Source organism: Prunus mume, linkage group LG5, assembly GCF_029339155.1.
Source record: "Prunus mume cultivar Tortuosa linkage group LG5, ASM2933915v1, whole genome shotgun sequence".
In the NCBI taxonomy this organism is placed as follows: Eukaryota; Viridiplantae; Streptophyta; class Magnoliopsida; order Rosales; family Rosaceae; genus Prunus; species Prunus mume.
In genome coordinates this window covers 21,419,490-21,439,328 of record NC_142702.1, presented here as the reverse complement: position 1 = coordinate 21,439,328, position 19,839 = coordinate 21,419,490, and the positions used below count along the sequence as shown (strand labels likewise).

At 38.8% G+C, this 19,839-nt stretch overlaps 2 protein-coding genes, 1 long non-coding RNA gene and 2 pseudogenes across 4 annotated transcripts; 2 read left to right on the top strand and 3 right to left on the bottom strand.

The window, feature by feature from the left end:
- Nucleotides 1–349: 349 nt before the first annotated feature.
- Nucleotides 350–2,973, bottom strand: LOC148917323 (uncharacterized). Of its 2 annotated transcripts, XR_016126581.1 has the most exons (5): nucleotides 2,520–2,973; nucleotides 2,321–2,433; nucleotides 2,090–2,232; nucleotides 886–965; nucleotides 350–503 (listed from the first exon to the last, which is right to left on the bottom strand). It is a non-coding gene; the product is annotated as an uncharacterized LOC148917323 (long non-coding RNA). The 2 variants fall into 2 exon arrangements; XR_016126582.1 differs by lacking the exon at nucleotides 886–965 and having other exon boundaries at nucleotides 362–503.
- Nucleotides 2,974–7,863: 4,890 nt separating this feature from the next.
- Nucleotides 7,864–10,497, top strand: LOC148917322 (uncharacterized). The gene has a single exon (XM_089052900.1). The coding sequence runs from the start codon at nucleotides 7,893–7,895 to the stop codon at nucleotides 10,356–10,358; it is 2,466 nt and encodes an 821-aa protein (XP_088909026.1). The 5' UTR covers nucleotides 7,864–7,892; the 3' UTR covers nucleotides 10,359–10,497.
- Nucleotides 10,498–13,706: 3,209 nt separating this feature from the next.
- On the top strand, nucleotides 13,707–14,303 carry LOC148917321 (uncharacterized; annotated as a pseudogene).
- Nucleotides 14,304–16,114: 1,811 nt separating this feature from the next.
- On the bottom strand, nucleotides 16,115–17,279 carry LOC148917320 (elongation factor 2 pseudogene; annotated as a pseudogene).
- On the bottom strand, nucleotides 16,791–19,515 carry LOC107881853 (uncharacterized). The gene is made up of 7 exons (XM_089053657.1): nucleotides 19,366–19,515; nucleotides 19,080–19,276; nucleotides 18,106–18,957; nucleotides 17,895–17,979; nucleotides 17,691–17,786; nucleotides 17,164–17,607; nucleotides 16,791–17,083 (listed from the first exon to the last, which is right to left on the bottom strand). The coding sequence occupies exons 3-6, from the start codon at nucleotides 18,219–18,221 to the stop codon at nucleotides 17,308–17,310; spliced, it is 597 nt and encodes a 198-aa protein (XP_088909783.1). The 5' UTR covers nucleotides 18,222–18,957; nucleotides 19,080–19,276; nucleotides 19,366–19,515; the 3' UTR covers nucleotides 16,791–17,083; nucleotides 17,164–17,307.
- Nucleotides 19,516–19,839: the final 324 nt, after the last annotated feature.

Below are 19,839 nucleotides of genomic sequence, written 5' to 3'. Positions count from 1 at the left end.
AAAAGAATTCTTCCAAAACCACGTTTTTCAAAAGTAGAAGTGTTAACTCTTGAATTTGAGATGAAAGTTGCCTCTTTTATGGTAAAAGCCAGGTGATTATCACGTTTAGTGCATCTCTGATTAATTACAATATGGAGAGACTGGCTAGGTGGCTACCAGTTGAAAATTTGTTATATATCTATATTATGCAAACACATACGTGGTATTGGTCACGTGTGGTGATTATGATTGAATTAGATTTAAAAAATCATTGGAATCAATGTATTGAAGCAAGAAATGAAGTTTAGATTAATGATTATTTTTACAATTTGTGGGGATTATAACATATAAGTTATAAGACATTGATATCCTACCATTTTATGGAACATAATAGACAAATTTCCATATTTTCATCTAAATTGTAATTGGCAACCAACTCTCATGGCTTTAGGAGGGGGCGGGCCCCTAAGCTAGCTCTCGCCTTCTTCAGGATTTGCTCCACAATTCCAGCTATGATCGAATGTCTGAAAGAGAAAAGTTAAAATAAGAGCCTGTTTGATAATTATTTCATTTTTCTTGTGTGTGTGTGTGTGTGTGTGTGTGTGTGTGTGTGTGTGTGTGTTAGAGTATAGAAGAAAAAGAGAGAGAATGGAAGTGAGAATGAGAGTGAAGATGAAATTGAGAGAGAAGATGAGAGATGAGTAACAAAAGTGAATATAAAAACTAAAAACTGAAATCTATTTGAAATTGTTTCACTTTCAAGTATTTCTATCCTTTATTAAATGAGCGAACACATACTCTAGTACAAAAAATGAAAACTAAAGATTAAAATTGAAATGGTTATTAAATGAGCCCCAAGGAATATAAACATAAAGAACATGCGTATAGGATATTTCTCTTGATCACCTTTAATGCACGAGGATATCTGAAAGAGGAGCTTTCTGGGTATTTTGCAACATGTCATGCCATACTTCCATAATACATCTCTGACCCAATAAGAAACAACAACAAAAATATATTTTATAAAACATCTCTCTTCTAACTTCTGGGGATAAGCAGGCACTGAAAATAAAGGTTCCAATCACAGACGAAAGAATTCTACACCACGTTTAAATAAAGCATCAATCTATGAGCCAAAAACCATACAACAATTTCTTAGAGATAGTTATTTAAAACTTTAATCAAGCAACATCAATAGTGAAAGGGGGAAACCTAGTTGAAACAAAAGCCATTGCTTTTCCTATCATATTCCTATCATTTTCACCATCACAATCGTAGAATAGTTAAACCCTGCGACCTATGCTAACATTTGATCACTTTTGGCAACTACATAACATAGACGTCATCTCCCATTGACTCAACTAAGACCGACCACAAATCTTGCTTTCAATAACATTCATCCATCAGTATTGCTATGCAACGTAGCAACATAAATTGTTTCACTAATTTACAGTCCACTCTTCATTGAGTACACCACAAGGGTGAGGAATTTTATCTCTCAAGTAAGCATTTCTTGTTGAGATGACAAAAGAGGCACATCATCAAAATCAGCCATGTTTGGTGTGTGAGCAGCAATGCCTTAAATACTACGTAAATACAAGCTTTCCTGCTTATATCATTATTGCCTCAGACAGATATAAATCCATCCAAATCTCTTTACAGCCACCAAAACAAAATTAGAATCCCACTTGGGCTCCGAAAACGGGCTCTTTACACCAAGCTTCCATCTTTTGTGCAAACCAAATAAGATGAAAATAAATTAACCTCAAGCAATAATTCTTGTCATTTCCTAAGCTAGGGAGTCCCTATATTTCCTAACACACACGCATAACCTTACCTCACTATGTAAACAAAAGACCAATTTTGATTCTGAATTTTTTGAGATGAAAGCGTAGAAACAAGCTTGTCAAGACCTCAGGCAACATTTCAGCAAGAGCACACTAGATAATCAAAAGAGATGTGGCTAGAAATCATGCTATAGCAGCCGGGCAATAGAAAACCCTAAACTTGTTAAAAACATAATTGGATTCTTCTTACACAAGATTAAATAAGATCATTCATAAAAAGCTAGGAAACAGTATTGACATATCATAACTCTGATATAGCTTACATATTTATATAGTTAAGGCGCATAAATTTAAGGTCCTTCCTCAAATTTGTTAAGCACCCGCAGACATTGCTCCCTGTGTTGGAGTCCAACATTTCTAGCAGCATATGGATCCGAACATCCTCCTTCACTTGCAATATGGGTAGCTGACAAACACAAACACAATTAATTTTATGCCAGTAAAAAAATCCAAGCCATATGGGAACCCTAAAGACACTTAGTGCATCTTATTACCTCCACTGCAACAAGAAGTCCAGTTTTATATTGTTTTTAAAACAATATTCAAACAAGCTAGTCAAGAGATCTGGAAATTTTTCAGCAAGAAAACGCTCAACTTTCTTTTGCTCCTGCATAACATACAACTTTTATATTAATTAAAAATATCTTATTGGATGATTTACAAATATAAACTTGAAATAAATATCACACTTACCTTAGCAGGTTGTGCCAGTTGGTTGATGTGTGTTGAGTAATTTCGGGCATATTCAAGCTCAGAGGTTGCACCCTTATTGTAATCCTTCTTTTCATGATATTGATCACAATAGTCGTGGACCAACACACACTCAGGTATATCTTTAATAGTATCCCAGATGTCTATCTTCCTTGACACAGAATTTCTGTACCCTTCTTTCCAAAAGATGTCATTAATCTTCCTACGGTATTTGAAGTGCACCAATATCACAATGGGAAAATAAAATCTCTGACTGCTATTCTGATGCAGGGCAGCGGCTATAAGCTGCTGTCCAGCGACCCAAACATACCCAAAATACAGAGAATAGAAGGATAAAGCAGTAGAATCGAAGTTGGAACGAAGATAATTGAGTTCTAGGGCAAAATCCCAACAGAAACTCTATAGACTAACGTCTGAAATTATATTCATCAACAAAACTAAATACAAAAGTCTCTGAATAGCCTATTTATACTAAAATACACCAGCCAAGCATTCCCGTTCCTAGTTTAATAAGAAACCCTAATTGACAAAGGAAATTAAAACCTAAACAGGAAATTAAACCAAATCCTAGTAAGAATAGGAAAACAAGTAATAAAATAACCTATTAATTTAATATAACTAAAACTTAGCCTTATTGGCTGATGCCCCCTTAGATTACGAAGTCTAATAGATGCTCCTGCATCAACTCCACCGGGTTGGGAAGAATTCTTCCTCGAATTCCAATCGTTTGGTGAAAACCGCCTAGACATAACCTCCTCTTAGATAAGTTGTCCATAGAACTTTGGCCTTGATATTGAACCTTCCCACACCAAAGAAATAGATATTTAGAATATTTGATCCTTCTGGAACAGTAGCGATGCAGATATCTTCTGCAGCCAAACTCTCAGTCCAAAAACTCTTCACGCCAAAAACCCGTAGTCTAACAAGGTCAATGACGTTCTTGGTAGTTTGCAAATTAAAAGAATCAACCCCAAGAAAATCAGCATACTCATAAGTATCACCTTTGAAGGAATTCATCTCATCTCCAACAATTCCACCAAGAATTTCTTGAATCTCCTTTCCTTCAAATGTGGGTTGATTGTGTTGCTTCAAAAGTTCAAACCCAGCTTCTTCGTGATTCACTGCCTTCAAGATTACACTAGATTCAGCTTGTTTACTCTCATCAAATACCTTGTCAAAAGCTTTCTCAATTCCCAAACAAACTTCACAATCTTCTTCCAAACAATAGTCAAACACGGGAGGGTTTTCTAAATTTAGGATACTGTCATCTTCTAATTTATTCGAAGCTCCCTCAACATCCTTCTTAGCAACAAGTGGATACACAGACGCCACCTTCTTGCTCTCAATGTCAAACTCATGGCAGAGTCCTTCTTCAAGCGACTGCAAAGTCCACTTTCTCCCATCCTTATAGAATGAATAGGTGTTAGCTTTAGTAGAATGCATCATGTCTTTGTCAAACAACCATGGTCTTCCCAATAAGATATGACATGCGTCTGTGGGAACAACATCACACCAAGCTTCATCCTCAATGGTATTACCAATAGTAAATTTAACCAAACACCTTGAAGTGATTGGTACTTCGCTTCCCTTTCGAAACCATGCAACCTTGTAGGGATTAGGATGCTTCTCAATTGGTAACTTCAATTTTTCTACCGCCTCCTTTGAAATAATGTTTTCACTACTTCCTCCATCAAAAATCACGTTGCACACCTTTTCCCCACAAAGGACTCGTGTTCGGAATATATTATGTCGACGCCAATCCTCTTTCTCAACTTTGGGAGTTGTCATCACTCGTCTTACCAACAAACATTCTCCTTCAACTGGTAAGAGATCAATAACTTCCTCTTCGTTGCCATAAACATCATACGATGGCTCTAGAAAGTTGATCTTATCACCTACCAAATTTATTCTTCTTTGTGGACAAGCGTAAGATTTATGCCCCGCCTCTCCGTTTCGTCTTCATATTCATCCTCACCACCACCTTCCGGTATGTGTAAGGGTCCGCGGTTGCGTTCCGGAATTCCAGCCTTGGAATTCTTGACATTAGTGCCGTTTGGAGGATGAAATTGTGTTGTTTCCTTCCCCTTTTCACTCTTATTAGCACCTGAGTTCCTACCACCTATTCGGGTACTTGGATTGGCTTCTTCATCGCTTTGCGAACCCGTGTCTGGGTGGCTGGAAACTGCTCTCTTTCCACCACGACGCGATAGTCTTCGCTCTGCCATTAAAGCATATTGTCGAGCATCTTCAAGGTTGAACAAACGAACCACCCCCATCTCATCTCGAATTGTCTGATTCAAACCAGAAAGATAACGAGATGTCATCTGTTCATTAGTCTCATTCAAACCAACTCGAATTGAGAGATTATTAAACTCTGATGTATATTCTTCAATAGACATGCCTCGTTGCTTTAAGTTATGAAACTGCTCATATAACTCCATGGTATAATCAGCTGGTAGAAACTGCTTGCGTAACTTGGCTTTCATATGATCCCATGTGTTGATCTTCTGCTTTCCTTGTCGAACACGCTGCTCTTCAACTCTCTTCCACCATTGAAGCGCGATGCTCTTCAATTTAAGCTTTACAAACAACACTTTACGATCATCTGTCATAGGCTTCCATTCAAAATAATTCTCTAGGCTTGCTTCCCAATCCAAATAATCTTCGGCATGCATCTTTCCATAGAAATCAGCAACTTCAATTTTAATTCCTCCACCATTCAAATCCAACGCACGAACCAACCGCTCTTCCAATCCACCTCGATGACCACCACCATGGTTTCCAGCTTCATGAAAAAGGTTGTCGACGTCCGTTTCGTCTTCATATTCATCCTCACCACCACCTTCCGGTATGTGTAAGGGTCCACGGTTGCGTTCCGGAATCTTCATATAGGCATCCGCGCGTTCCTGTCGTTGGAGGGCTTGCACCGCTCTCGACAAGTCTTCCATCATACGCCGCATCTCAGCCATCTCTGTGTGTTGGGCTTGGTTCCCTCGTCCACGACCTCTAGCACGTCCAACCATGGTGTGGAGCAAGGATTAACCTGGCTCTGATACCAATTTGATGCAGGGCAGCGGCTATAAGCTGCTGTCCAGCGACCCAAACATACCCAAAATACAGAGAATAGAAGGATAAAGCAGTAGAATCGAAGTTGGAACGAAGATAATTGAGTTCTAGGGCAAAATCCCAACAAAACTCTATAGACTAACGTCTGAAATTATATTCATCAACAAAACTAAATACAAAAGTCTCTGAATAGCCTATTTATACTAAAATACACCAGCCAAGCATTCCCGTTCCTAGTTTAATAAGAAACCCTAATTGACAAAGGAAATTAAAACCTAAACAGGAAATTAAACCAAATCCTAGTAAGAATAGGAAAACAAGTAATAAAATAACCTATTAATTTAATATAACTAAAACTTAGCCTTATTGGCTGATGCCCACTTAGATTAGGAAGTCTAATAGATGCTCCTGCATCATATTCATTAGCAGCGGATGCAAAGCAAGCAATCGAAGCTTCGAGTAGCTTCATAAGGAAAAAAAAAATATAAAAAAGTTATACAATTTTAGAGTAATGAATAATCAAACATAAATATAAAAGAAAAATACTAACTTTCCAGTATCACGGGCGTTTGTATACAGGGTCTTGAAGTGTTCCATGATTGGTTCTAGGTACGTGCATTTTAAATTTGAAACGTTTGTAGTTAAGAATGATACGACGGGTTCAAAACCTACAAAATAGGGATACTCTGGCAAATGACCCACAGAGTCTGGAAGAATGACTTTGTATTTATCCAATACTAAGATCAGAAGTGGTGAGAGACTCCCCCTACTAATCCCTGATTGAACTCGTTGCCATACATTCTCTATGATATCTATAACAATCAACTTTAACTCTGGTGATAACGTGAACCTTCTATCTGTCTCACTGTCCATCATTTTAAACATTTCCGGATTTTGTAAAAACCTACGTAGTGTTTCTTCATGGACAACTGCATTGTTACTGCCATGGGCAAGAGAAAATACAAATTAACAACTGCCATAATAAAGACACAACACTTAATTAAAGTAAATAATCCCACTTACAGTGGAATGGGGTTTGCCATAGATAACCAGGTACTACTGTTTGGCGTGGTCAAAAATCTCCAAATCTGCCAAGAGAGGGACTCTAGCGACCAAAAACGTATCAATATCAACAATATATATTATCGCTATAAATTTATTAATATAAATTTTGCTCACTTGTAGTTGAAAAAAAGGGCGGCGGAAGGCTGCACAAGGTGGTGGTGGTCGGCAATGGGCTACCGGCGAAGAGTTGTGATGGAGGTTGGGAGGTTAGGGGTTGAGAGGGTGAGAAGAGGTTTGAAATTGGGAATGTAGAAATTTGGGGGTGCTGTGCAGAATCGGGTGGTTAAGTCTGATTGTTTGGTTTTTTTATAAAACCTGGCCCAAAGCGTCGTTTTGAGGCCAGGTTAATTTAAAAAATTGGGAAATGACCCCCACTACCACCCATTTGCTAATATTAACTAAAAATACCACCCCTTCCCAATTTTTGCAAAACTATAACCTATAAATATAAAATTATTGTCCTCCTATTGCTGATTTATCACAAGTTCATAAATTTTGGTCTCTCTTAGCTCACGCAGCTCTCTCTCTCTCTCTCTCTCTGGCACAGCTATCTTTCTCTTTGGTATTTCGCAGCTCTCTGTCTCTCTTGGCTCTCTCTCTCTCTGTAGCACAACTCTCTGTCTCTGTCTTTGCTCTCTTTCTCATACCGCATCTCTTTCTCTCTCTAGATTCGTTATGTCTGTTTCTCCCCATATTCGGTCTTGCTCTCTGTTTGGAATCGCGAACCCCTACCTTTAGGTATGTCTTCTGAATAGCTACTTGCAACCGTGAAGCTCTAGTGGATTGCCGACCTCGAAAAGGTAGTGTTGATGGTTATTTTCTTTTAATATCAGTGGGATTATGTGAAATGGGTTACATTTTGATTGTTTGGGTTTGTGTTAAATTTGTTTTGGCTTTAATTGCTTTGGGTTAGGTTTTGTTGAATATCCATGCTGATTCATCTGGGTTTGTACCAATTGCACTTAGATTGGTCTGGATATGTGAATCTTGAAACTTGGGATTTTCCATTTGATGTAGTAGATCTGTATAGTGTGATTCTGATGTGTTACACCAGTGTTCCTCTTATTTTACTGTCGTATTGTTGTTATGTTGCTGTTATATTGCCATTATATTGCTGTTATATTGCTGTTATATTGTATGGTTATTGTGGTTATATTGCTGTTATATTGTATGGTTATTGTGGTTATATTGTGTTAATGAAGTGTTGTTTTGTCATGGTCAGAAATGGAGACAATTGTTATTCTCGTGTGCTACAATGGAAAATGGGTCACCTCGAAGAAGATGTGCAAATACGAAGGGGGTGACTCAAAAGGCTTAATAGTTCCACGGACCATCAAATTTGCTGAACTGTTGGACCGTGTGCATCAGATTGGTAATACAAACAGCAGGGAAGACAAGGTTTGCTTAAAATTCTCAGTTTTGGTGGCCTCGAATGAGTGGAAGCACATAAAGATTGAGGATGATGATGATGTCAATTTTTTTATGAAGTACAATTCTGAGGTAACACCTTCAAAACTAGCTCCCTTACTCGTGAGTATAGAAGATAAAGGACTCACAAATGATGTAGTTGATAGTATGCATATCACGACAAATAGTAGTCGGATGGGTCGTTCTTCAGTCGCCATTGTTGAAAGCAATGAAGTAAGTTGGAATAATACAAATGGCAATGATGTGGGAGGTGAAGTAGGGACAGATTTTATGGATATGATTGATTTTAGCGAGGTGGAGGACATGCATGGTGGTGATAATGGTACTGAAAGAAATGAAGTGTCAGTGTACTCTGCCCCTCCTATTTTGGGCTGCTTGAACACATCTGCCCAACTGCCAATAATGCGTTTAGGAGGAGAATCTGAACCCATTCGTGAACATTATTGGAATCAAATAGGTGAACAGAACCGGTACAATGAAGCCGGTGTAAATGATGGGGAAGCATATTTGGATAGCGGGTGTTCGCGAAGTGATTGGAATCCGAAAATTACAGTTGGGCAAATTTTCTCTAGTAAGAAAGCATTGTTGACGGAGTTACTGTTGACGGCAATAAGAGGCCACTTCGAATTTAAGGTGCAATTCTCCTGCACAAAGAGGTTGCTTGTGGTTTGTTGTCAACGTCCATGCCCATGGCGGGTCCGAGCATCGAGATTTGGAGAATACAGCTTCATGATTGTGAGGTGTACAACTGTCCATGAATGTGATTTGAGGTTCATAAGTGACAACCATCGTCAAGCAACCGCAGCACTTGTAGCCACTTCATGTAAAAGGAAGTTGAAGGATTCTCGGACAATATACACACCAAGTGACATTATGAGAGATGTGAAACACAACTTTGGTTTAAGAATCCATTATTCGAAAGCTTGGAAAGCAAGGGAGTTAGCTCTATTGTCCATTAGAGGATCAGCGGAGGAGGCATATTATATTCTTCCAGCTTATTGCTATGAATTGGAGCGTATGAATCCCGGCACAAAAACACACATCCAAACTGATGAGAACAATCACTTTGTGTATTTATTTATGGCGGTTGGTGCATGTATTAGAGGGTTTTGTTCTTCCATGCGCCCAGTGATAGCTGTGGATGCCACTCATTTAAAATCCAAGTACAAGGGTGTTATGTTTGTAGCAAATGCATTCGATGGTAATCGAAATATATATCATTTTGCTTTTGGGATCGGGGATTTGGAGACGGATGCATCATGGCATTGGTTTTTCACTAAACTTCATGAAGCCATTGGTGAGTGTCCCAATCTTGTTATTATTTCTGATCGAAATGTTAGCATACAGAATGTGTGCAACAAAGTTTTTCCAACTGCGCAACATGGCATATGCTTTTATCATATGAAGGGGAACATGAAACGCACTTGCAAGTTGAAAAAGCGTGATCCAATACTTATGCACTTTGAGCAGGCTGCGAAATCTTATTCCATTGCTGAATTTGATTGTCATTTTCGCAAGATCAAGCGAAAGGAACATGTTGCTCAATATCTTGAAGAGGCAGGGTTACATAAGTGGTCTAGAGCTCACATGGATGGACGCCGCTACAATGTAATGACAACAAATATTGCGGAGTCAATCAACTCAGTCCTTAGGTTTGCAAGGACGCTGCCAGTGGTTCATTTGATAGGGGAAATTATGAATCTCCTTGTCAAATGGTTCACCGAACGTCGTGAGTTGGCTTTGAAGTGCACAACAACATTGTGCCCCAATTTTGGAGAGAAGAAGTTGAGGAACAGGTTGGAGGATGCTGCAACGATGAATGTGGTTAAAGTGAATAATGCACAGTTTAATGTTTTGGACGGTCATATGGATGGCCTCGTAGATTTGACGAACAACACTTGCAGTTGTAGAAAGTTTCAGCTTGAGCAGCTACCTTGCAAGCATGTAGTTGCAGTTTGCCGCTTCTTGAAAGTAAATGTATACTCAAAGGCTTCTCGGTATTACACTCGGAAAACCTGGATGGATGCTTATTCGGATAGCATCTACCCGATACAGCCTCACGGAATGTGGGATATTCCTGAAGATGTTCGAAGTCGAGTTGTGCTGCCTCCCATTGCAAGGGTCATGCCAGGCAGACGAAAGAAGATAAGAATTCCCTCGCAAGGAGAGGGCACCATTAGAAGAAAGTGCTCAAGGTGTGGTTCCGCAGGCCACAATAAAAGCACCTGTAAAAACACTATTCCAGTGCGCAATGTATCTTAGACAATATGATTTCTGTTGCTTTGGTAGGTCATGTCAACTTTACTTTTATTTGTGGTGGGTTTCGTGTTATGTTGAATGGGAATTCTTTTACATTTGCATAATTTGGGTTGCATTGCTACAGCATGCTGTATTGCGTCCAGATTGCCATTATATTGTACTTTTATTGCCATGGTATTGCTTCCATATTGCTATTATAATTTGAGTGCGAAATTAAAGGGCATGGAATGTAATTCCAAATGGATCCAAAACATTCAAGTTCTTTGAATTCCTTTATGACACAGTTACCGTGATACTCCGACTATACCTTCTTTTGTGATTACAAATTCGGCCGATGCATAGGTCACATGTGGGGCAAATACAAGGTGAAATGTCCTATGTGTTTGACTACATATCGTTGTTGAAGGAGCATTACGAATGTTAACCCCAATAGATTGCTCATGTCCAATGGATAATTTAGGGGTTGAAAGAGGAAGGAGCACGAGGTTTTGGGGTGTCATGTTTCTGTAATTTAGGGGATGTGATGGTGCTACAAGGCATGCATTATATATATAGAGTTCATTTTGAAGGTCTGTAATGTAGGTCATATGTCTTTTAAGGGATGTATAATTCATCCTTTTTCCAGGTTGTAATTACTTTTATTTTTTGTATTTTTGTATTTTTTTGGACCAAATAATTTTAAAAACATTCTGATGACTACGTACTGTAATATGATCATATTGTAACCCTATCACTACTCTATTGCACCCTTATTGACATAATATTGCCATTATACGCATGTTTATTGTATAGTTATTGCTGCTATATCGCCACTCAACTGGACACCGATAAACTGTATACGCACAAAAACAAAAAGAGGCATCATCATTCCATAAAATCCTATTTCCAAACTTACATAATACAACAACATTCGACCAAAAAAAAAACATAATACAACAACAGGCCACCCCATCGTTACATAATACAAAAAGAGGCGACCTCATAGTTCCATTTCCCTGCTATTGACAAATTCGAAGTTGCATACTCTTCAAGTGCGGCGACCACGACCCATGAAATTCATGACCCCGGCCACAGTCATGTTGTCCCAGTTTCCTGCCGGATCCACTATTTTTGCAAACTTACGAAATAGTTCGAATCCGCTTTCCACTTCTTGTTGCTTCAACTTGGCCATTTCTTCTGATTCCTTGAATACCATAATTGCAGTGGCAGGGGCAATTTCAATTTTTCCTTTCATTGCCTTTATATGTAGGAGATGCATGCGGGCATGATAACGAGAGCGAATTGTGCGGTTTTTTATGACACCCCATCTAGCTTGGCCCTCCACAATTTTTGAAACTATATCTGCATGGAGATTTTTCCAAAACATTGTATTGGCTCGACATTGCTGCATGCCATGGACCAAGTCTGCAGTGAGTGAATTGGGTGACTTGCCTTCTGTTTCAATCTTCCCTCCTTCAGTAATTGAAAGCGTTTGGTTTGGTGTGAGGTTATGATCCATGGTCTTCGATATTTATTGTAGGCTGCTGTATGACTTAATTGGAAATAAAGGGATGGAAGTGAGGCTGATGGGGAAGGTAATGGCTGCAGTTAATGTGATTGCCGTTTTCACCTTCCATTTAGCTAGGTTGATTAATAAATAGGCAGCCTTTTCAGCATGGAGTAAATGACAGAGTTATTGGCGGGAGGAATGAGGGGGACTAATTGGCGGGAGGGATTGGAGGGATTGGCGGGAGGGATTGGCGGGAGTCTTAGGCGGGATAGTCTTGGGCGGGAGTTATTACCCACTTCACTGTATGACTTTTTCTAATATATTTCTATTTTGGATGTTCCGAACTTGGTAATTTTCCCATTATGTAATTCAAATAAGGGATTTGCCTATTTGCCTAATTGACCAACTCATTCAAATTGACCAATATGGTTATTGTCTTATTTCTCATTTCAGCAATCTCAATTCGTTTCCATGTTTCCATTTTTCATATTTTCCTATTTTCCATGTGTCATCCAATTTTTCATTATTTTTGCCTATTTTTCCTATTTCCCATTTTCGTATTTTGCAATTTCCCAAGTTTCCTTTTATACTATTTCCAGTTTTCCAATCTTTTCAATGTTCCTATTTTCCCATTATGTAATTAAAATAAGTTGCCTACTTTGCCTAATTGAGAAAGTAAATAAAATTGTCCAATATGGTAATTGTTTTATTTCCCATTTCCACAATTTCAATTCGTTTCCAATTTGCCTATTTTCCACGTGTCCCTGTTTCCTATTTCCATTTATCCAATTTTCAGTTTTTGTCCAATTATCCAATTTGCTTTTTTCCAATTGCCCTATTTTCTAAGTTTCCTTTTTTTCCTATTTCCAATTTTCCAATTTGCTAACTTTCCTTTTGTTGTATTTCCAATTTTGCTATTTTCAAAGTTGCCTTATTTCCTAATTTCCAATTATCCAGTTATCCAATAGTCCAATTTTCCAATTATCCAATTTTCAATTTTCAAATTTGCGAATTTGCCTATTTTCCAAGTGTCCTTTTTTCCTATTTCCTATTTCGATTTTTCGAATTTTCCTTTTTTCGAATTTTCATGTTTTCAGAGTTTCCTTTTTTGCCTTTTGCCTATTTTCCAAGTTTCCTTTTGTTCAATTTCCAATTTTCCAATTTTCGAAGAGTCTTTATTTTCCAATGACCCAATTTTTGAAGTGTCCTTTTTGGCTTTTTCCAAATTTCCAAGTGTCCTTTTATCCTATTTCCTAGTTTCCTGTTTCTAATTTTCCTTTTTTCCTATTTCCACTTTTCCAAAATTCCAAGCTTCCATTTTTTTGTATTTTTGTATTTTTGTATTTCCGATTTTCCAAATTTCCAAATTTCCAAATTTCCAAATTCCCAATTTGTAAAATTTTCCTTTTGTTCTATTTCCAATTTTCCAAGTTTCCTTATTTCTCATTTTCCAAGTTTGCACTTTTGCTAATTTGCTATTTTGCTATGTTCCAATTTTCTTTTCTGAAATTCGCAATAAATGCTTAGTTACATAGTCCTTGTTTGGGTTCAAATCCACACTTTCCAATTTCCCATGAAGGTTAGCTTTTTTCCGTTTGTCAGCCCATTTTATTGTTGTTAATGTAATCTTTGTACTGCTGTGAATTACAGCCAACGAGTTAATGGTCTACTTTGCAATCCCATCAATTGAATGCACCACCTACATACCGAATGTACTTAATATCAATTCCTACATATAACTCAAGCTTCCTATCAATAATTGCAACTTAGCCAACTTCTTCAACCTCAGAAAGGTAATGAGTCGTACTCAAATGCAAACATTCAGATCGCCAGGTGTGAATTGTCCCCATCAATAGTTCAAGATGTCGGATGTACGCCCTCCAAACGAGCATGGCAGTTACTCGGGGGACCAGCCGTGGCATGTGCCATTCCCATCTCCACCTCCGACTCCCAATCATGATCCCACTTCATCTGGAAGTGAGGCTGAGAGCAGATGATCCGCTTGACAAAATCTCAGCCGTCAAGCACGACCTCCAATATTTGTCTAAGGCAACAGATTGGTGGGAGACTAAATGTGATATTCATGGCCAAGTTATGGGAAATTTGGCCAACAAGTTGAACAAAGCATATGCTGGAGAAGTGAAGCAAACTTTAAAAGCAAACAGTCGGAGCAAAGAGTTAGAGTCGTTGAAGTTGAAATTGGAAGAGATAAAGAAAAATGCCGTCGATAAATTCACCAAATCTGAAGAATATAACCATGAAATGGTTGAATGTTTCAACAACGGCTTCGAAATGTTCCGAGATTATGCGTCGGTCATCTCACCAGACTACAATTGGAGTGAAATTGATGTACAGTGTCTGCAGGTCTGAATATGGGTGTTGAGGGAATGGCTCATCATAGCCTCGTGCATGCAGCGAGGAGAAAGCCCAAAGACATTGATCTTTTCATGGACCTGTAGTAAGGGTAAGTGCTGCTGCAGTTCATCTCACCCGATTACATGGATCTTTTGGTGCCTTCGGTTTTCCTTCGCGGAATAGGATTGTTAAGGTTCGGAGGCGATTTGGTTTGCATGTGTCAAATGTAGTCGTACTTTTTGGATGTGTGTGTATTGTATGTAGATTCACTTCATATTGCTGTTATATTGCGTGTATATTGCTTAATATTGCCTTGGTATTGTATACATATTGCATGTATATTGCTTAATATTGCCTTCGTATTGTATACATATTGTATGTATATTGTTTAATATTGCCTTCGTATTGTATACATATTGTATGTATATTGCCACCCTATGAGAAGTATATTGTGATCATATCCCTATGGTATTGTACTTATATTGCTTTAATATTGCCTCTACAGTGAAGTATATTGGCCTAATATTGCTATTACATCGTATGTCAATGCCATTTGGTCTAATAACAGTCTCCATTTCGTTCAAAGTAATCCTCAATTCAAATATCACGGACAGGACAATTGTTATCCATCCTTATATTACCATGAATTGATGTTTCCTTTTGAAATGATAGTTGGAGTTGCACATCGATTCATATTCAAAAGGAAAGTAATTCTCTCCCTCAATGAATCGTCCTTCAAAAGAAGGCAGCTTTGAAATATTGGGTACAAAAATGCAAGAGCCACGGTAAATTCATTGGGCTCAAACCACATCTTACAAAACCATGATGATTTTTGGCATGCTTGAAAAGAAGGGTCAAATACAATAGAAAAGAAAATCAATTCAAGCTTGGCCAATGGAATGCACAATAACCCTTTTACATCTCCTTCCAACACTAGTGTTTTGCCTGGTTTAGGGTGCCATAAACATGTTTTCTTCCCCTGACTTTAACTAAATGAACTTTAGTTTAATTACTTGTCAGCTCCAGTTAGGTCCTTCTGTTTTCTCTTCTTCCTCTTCTTCTTCTCATGACTCTTAAGAGGCAGTTTGATGTAAAGAAATCCTAAGATTTCCATGTGATGCACACGCAATTGGAATAAATAAACAATAACAAATAAAGGGATCAGTTCATTAGTGGTTACATTTAATCTTATCTATGACAAATGTAAGAAGAAAAATACAAATTTTTTGTCAAGTCTCATTGGATGGTACCGTAGACCTCTAGCTCCATGCGGAATTTGACAGAAGAAAACTGATTCGGAATCTTTCATATTTGTAACCACTTTGCTTCTTCTCCGAGCAGGAAACAAAAATAATAATAATAATAATAATAATAATAAACGGTGTGATTTCAATTATTTCAAAACATGTATGTCAAAACCGTTTGTTTGACATCATAAGGGCATCTCTCACAGAATTAAGGCCATAAAAGAAACTAAACATGCTATAAAGTCCACATTAATATTTACTTCATCTCCATAATCATAATATTGGGGGAAAAAAACCACGGACAAATACATGAAATGTAAACCAACTCGGTACTGACTCTGAGATTGTGTACATACAACTTGGAACAACCAAACCAATTCAAGCTAAGCCATCTCATACGTATGCCTACATCAAATAATAGTGTATGGTCATCTTCTTTAGAATATTGCAATCAACACTTGGTTGAGACGGACCTGCAAAAACAACTGGCACACACATATGACACACATAGATAGAGTTTATGAATGGGAGTTCCAGAATTAAGACCTCTGTTAATTTGTAACTGCCACCGAGTCTGTTCATAGTGCCAAATGCAGCTATCTTGCACACAGATATGACAAGCCAAAAGAAAACAAGCAAAGTAACAAAGAAAATAGAGGATGGTGACTACAACAACAGGGTTGGTACAAGCATTAAACAAAAACAAATAACTGAAAACCAAAAATAGGCACTGCAATGGAACTACTGTCTCAAACAAACTCAGTCATCCAATTGTTGGATATAATCAAAGAAATTACTCAAAGTTTCTCCTCAAACTCGGATAGTGGGGTCATTTGCTCCTTCAAACCCTTCCTCTTACGGATATCCGTCACAAGTTCTGAAGCCTGGGATCCAGCTTCCAATGGATCAGACATCATCATCTACCAATGATCAAAGACACATTGTGGGAAGGCCTGCCCTGAAGTCGAAGCCCTCATTGACCAGAGAACCCAAAACATGCAATGACGGGTAGGTATGCCTTCATATTGTACAGTGGAGTACCAGGCCTCTGCATTTCCTGAAACACGTGCCCACGTTTCTGATTAAGAACACCGTAGATACCACTAACAGTCTGCTCTGGAGCTTCGATTTCAACAAGATATACAGGTTCAAGGAGGCTTGGCTTGGCAGTGAGTGGGAAGCATAGATGATTGTCCTAGCAGTGGGAATGACCTGACCACCTCCTCTGTGGATGGCATCAGCATGAAGAACCACATCACAGACTTCAAAGCAAATACCCCTCATGTTTTCTTATGCCAATGCAAGCTGAATAGAGGTTGGTTCTGTAGCTCATAATGAAAGAGCAAGCAACACCAGCTCCTAAACACAAATCCATCAATGTTTTCAGCAACAATACACAAGCTCCTAAATAAATAAACAAACTCATAAAAACCCTAGTTGACCAAATGCAAACTCATAAAAACCCTAGTCAATTCACACACATGAAGACATTTACCTCATAAATATGCCTCCCCCCTTAACCCCTCTATTGCAAGCTTCAGTCGGTAATATTTGATCTTCGACGGGTCAATTTTATGCACCGAAAGCCCGCACTGAGATGCTCGATGAATTGAACGGTCATGATTCCGCAAGACGTACTGTGAGGCCAATAAGTTGGGAAATTACAACTGCATTTATGTAAAATTTTGAAAAATTGAACTAAATTCACAATTCTTACCCATCTCGTTGTTGTGGCACACCTCCAATGATGCAAACTGAGAAAGGCGTAAACCTCGACATCTGCAGCCCCTTTTGCTTCACCTCTTCAACCTCAGAATCTTCATAAAACTTCATATTGTACAGCACTCGTGCAAGCGTATCGCTAACGAGTTGCGAAGTGTAACGACGAAGATTTGGTATAATCAACATATGAGTCATACACAGTTGCAGTATGTCGGACGAAATCAATTTCGATTGCAACCCAATGGGACTCTCGAAGATTATATGGAAAATACACTATGCGGACTTTTTTCCAAGCTTGGGCATACCCGTGTTGCCACGTACCGTGCACAAAGTGATGTACATTCTTGACTTGTTGGTGGAAGGTCACTTTAGTGTTTGAAGCTGCTGCCTTCTTCGATCCACGTGTCTTGCCAGTCGCTTTTAACGGCTCTAGAAATTGCTGCAGACATTGAAATGAAACCATATGACATAATGACGAGGAAAGCAAATGAAGCAGTGAATGTAACATGGTAAAAAGTGTACCTGCAAGGCATAATATGCCGTTGTCCAGTCGGTTCCAAATAGCAACGGATGAGAGAGTTGCCGTTTCCGGATAAGAAAGGTTGCCATTTCCAGGTGCTGACAGTTGACATATAATATCAGCACATTTTCAGACAATTGTACACTTAAAAAAGGTGAGAAAACAATTGAATGATCATAATAAAGTAGAGATTTGTGTATTCTTACCCTTGAGCTAATCCATGCCGTTTCATCGATGAGTTTGTAGAAAAAATCAGCGCCCACTGAAAATGCTTCAAGCTGCACCTGCACACTAGAAAAGGCAAACTTGGAACGGTTACGTTTGTACGCATCTCATAAATATGATTTTGTTGATGACAAATATACACATGCATATTAATAGGATGACAATTGGATTTCGAAGGTCAAGAATGCGAACCTGATATCGTTTTTCCAGGCAGTGCAAAAATCTATTACTGCCTTCACATCTTCAATGGGCAGCGGTTTTGATGGATCAAAACATGGCGGGGTTGCAGTCGCATCCGACACACTCATTGTCCTCTTCTTCCTCAAAGGATCAGTAAATGGACTTAATAATGTCTGGGCGGGCGCATCTCTGACCTTTACCTTCCACTTCTTTTTTTTCAACACTCAAACTACCTTCTTCATCAGCAGCCATACTAATTGTAGGTATACTTGGAGGATTCATCGGACCTCCCGATGGCACTCTGTCAGCTATTTTCCAATCTTCTAACAAAAACATAAGTCTTTGGCAGATTTCGTCACACCCGGCCACCTCTTCCGGGGTAGGCAGCTTTCGGATTGTGCATGCGCAGCTGCTTCATGCACTTGTAAGTCGAGGAACTGGAGTGACCATGGCTGCGGAAGGTTCGGCTCCATCACTGGGGACTTGTGTTGCCATTGCTGCCGATTTTGTGGGCGGAGTGACATTGTCATGTAATGGCGACAATTCATTGTCACCTCCTTCATTCATATGAGGAGTATCGAGGTCCTCATGTCCTTCCCCAGCTTCTTTCACCCCACCATCTTGTTTTCGCAGCTGCTCTAGCTCCAGCTTAAAATAATGCTCCATTGATGCCACTGTGTTGCGCAAATCCTCCACACACTTGTTATTTCTTTCAACTTTGGATGACTCCCTCCGTACCATTTCTTCCAACTCATGCACTCTGTTGTGAAGCGCTCGATTTGAACTGACAACTTTGGCGAATTCATCCTTCATCCTTTCAAAGTCACGCTTCAAAGTGCGTAACTCAGTGGACGCCATTTTACCCTGCAATCAGTTATAATGCAAGTGTTACAATATTTCCAAAATATATCGGAACAAAACAGCAGTTCATTTCCTATTGTATTATGACATATATATTGGAATATTGGAAAATAGGTAATGCTTGCCTTAGAAGACGACGGAAGGCTAGCAGTTTCTTCAATGTCCTCTTCTTTTTCTTCTACAGAGGCAGACGTGCTGGTTTTTTGTTCAGCGTCATCGCCAACCAACTCAACAAGTTCTTCAGTGTTGTCAACACTGTCACCCCAAGTCCAATACGCTGCTGCTTGTCAATTACAGATGGCCGGATAAGTTGCACATCAACCTGCAATTTACGCAGACAATAGAAATATCAGTAAACTTATAAAATTATATTTTCATATGCCTAAGATTATCATTACAAACTGAACTAACCTCACGGTTTTCGAAGACTTGGCTCATGAGCTCATAAAAACGCGGCAAAGTGTTGCTCCTCCAATGTAGTATACGAGGGATGTAGGCATTATGTTCGTGCACCACCAAATGTAGTGCAGCCAACGCTGGAAATACCTCATAAGCCCAAATCTGGTTTGAGGAAGAAAAGCCTTAGAGATCACATGCTATAACCTTAAATAGGGCATGAAAAGCGAAGAATACAATAAAGAGAAATAATTAGCATGTATTAATTGCAGTCTAAACCTTGCCCTATGATTGACAAAAGTTAAACGAAATACAGCCATCTAGAGATGCATAGAGGCTAAAAGTGGTTCGGGCCACATTAGTCATTAGTCTAAGAGCATTCAACACAAATCAGGAAAAACAGATTATTTCCTAATATCCAATATCCCCCACTTACATAAAGGGGTGAAAATGTAAACTTGTTTTTCTGACAACTTATTTCTATAATGA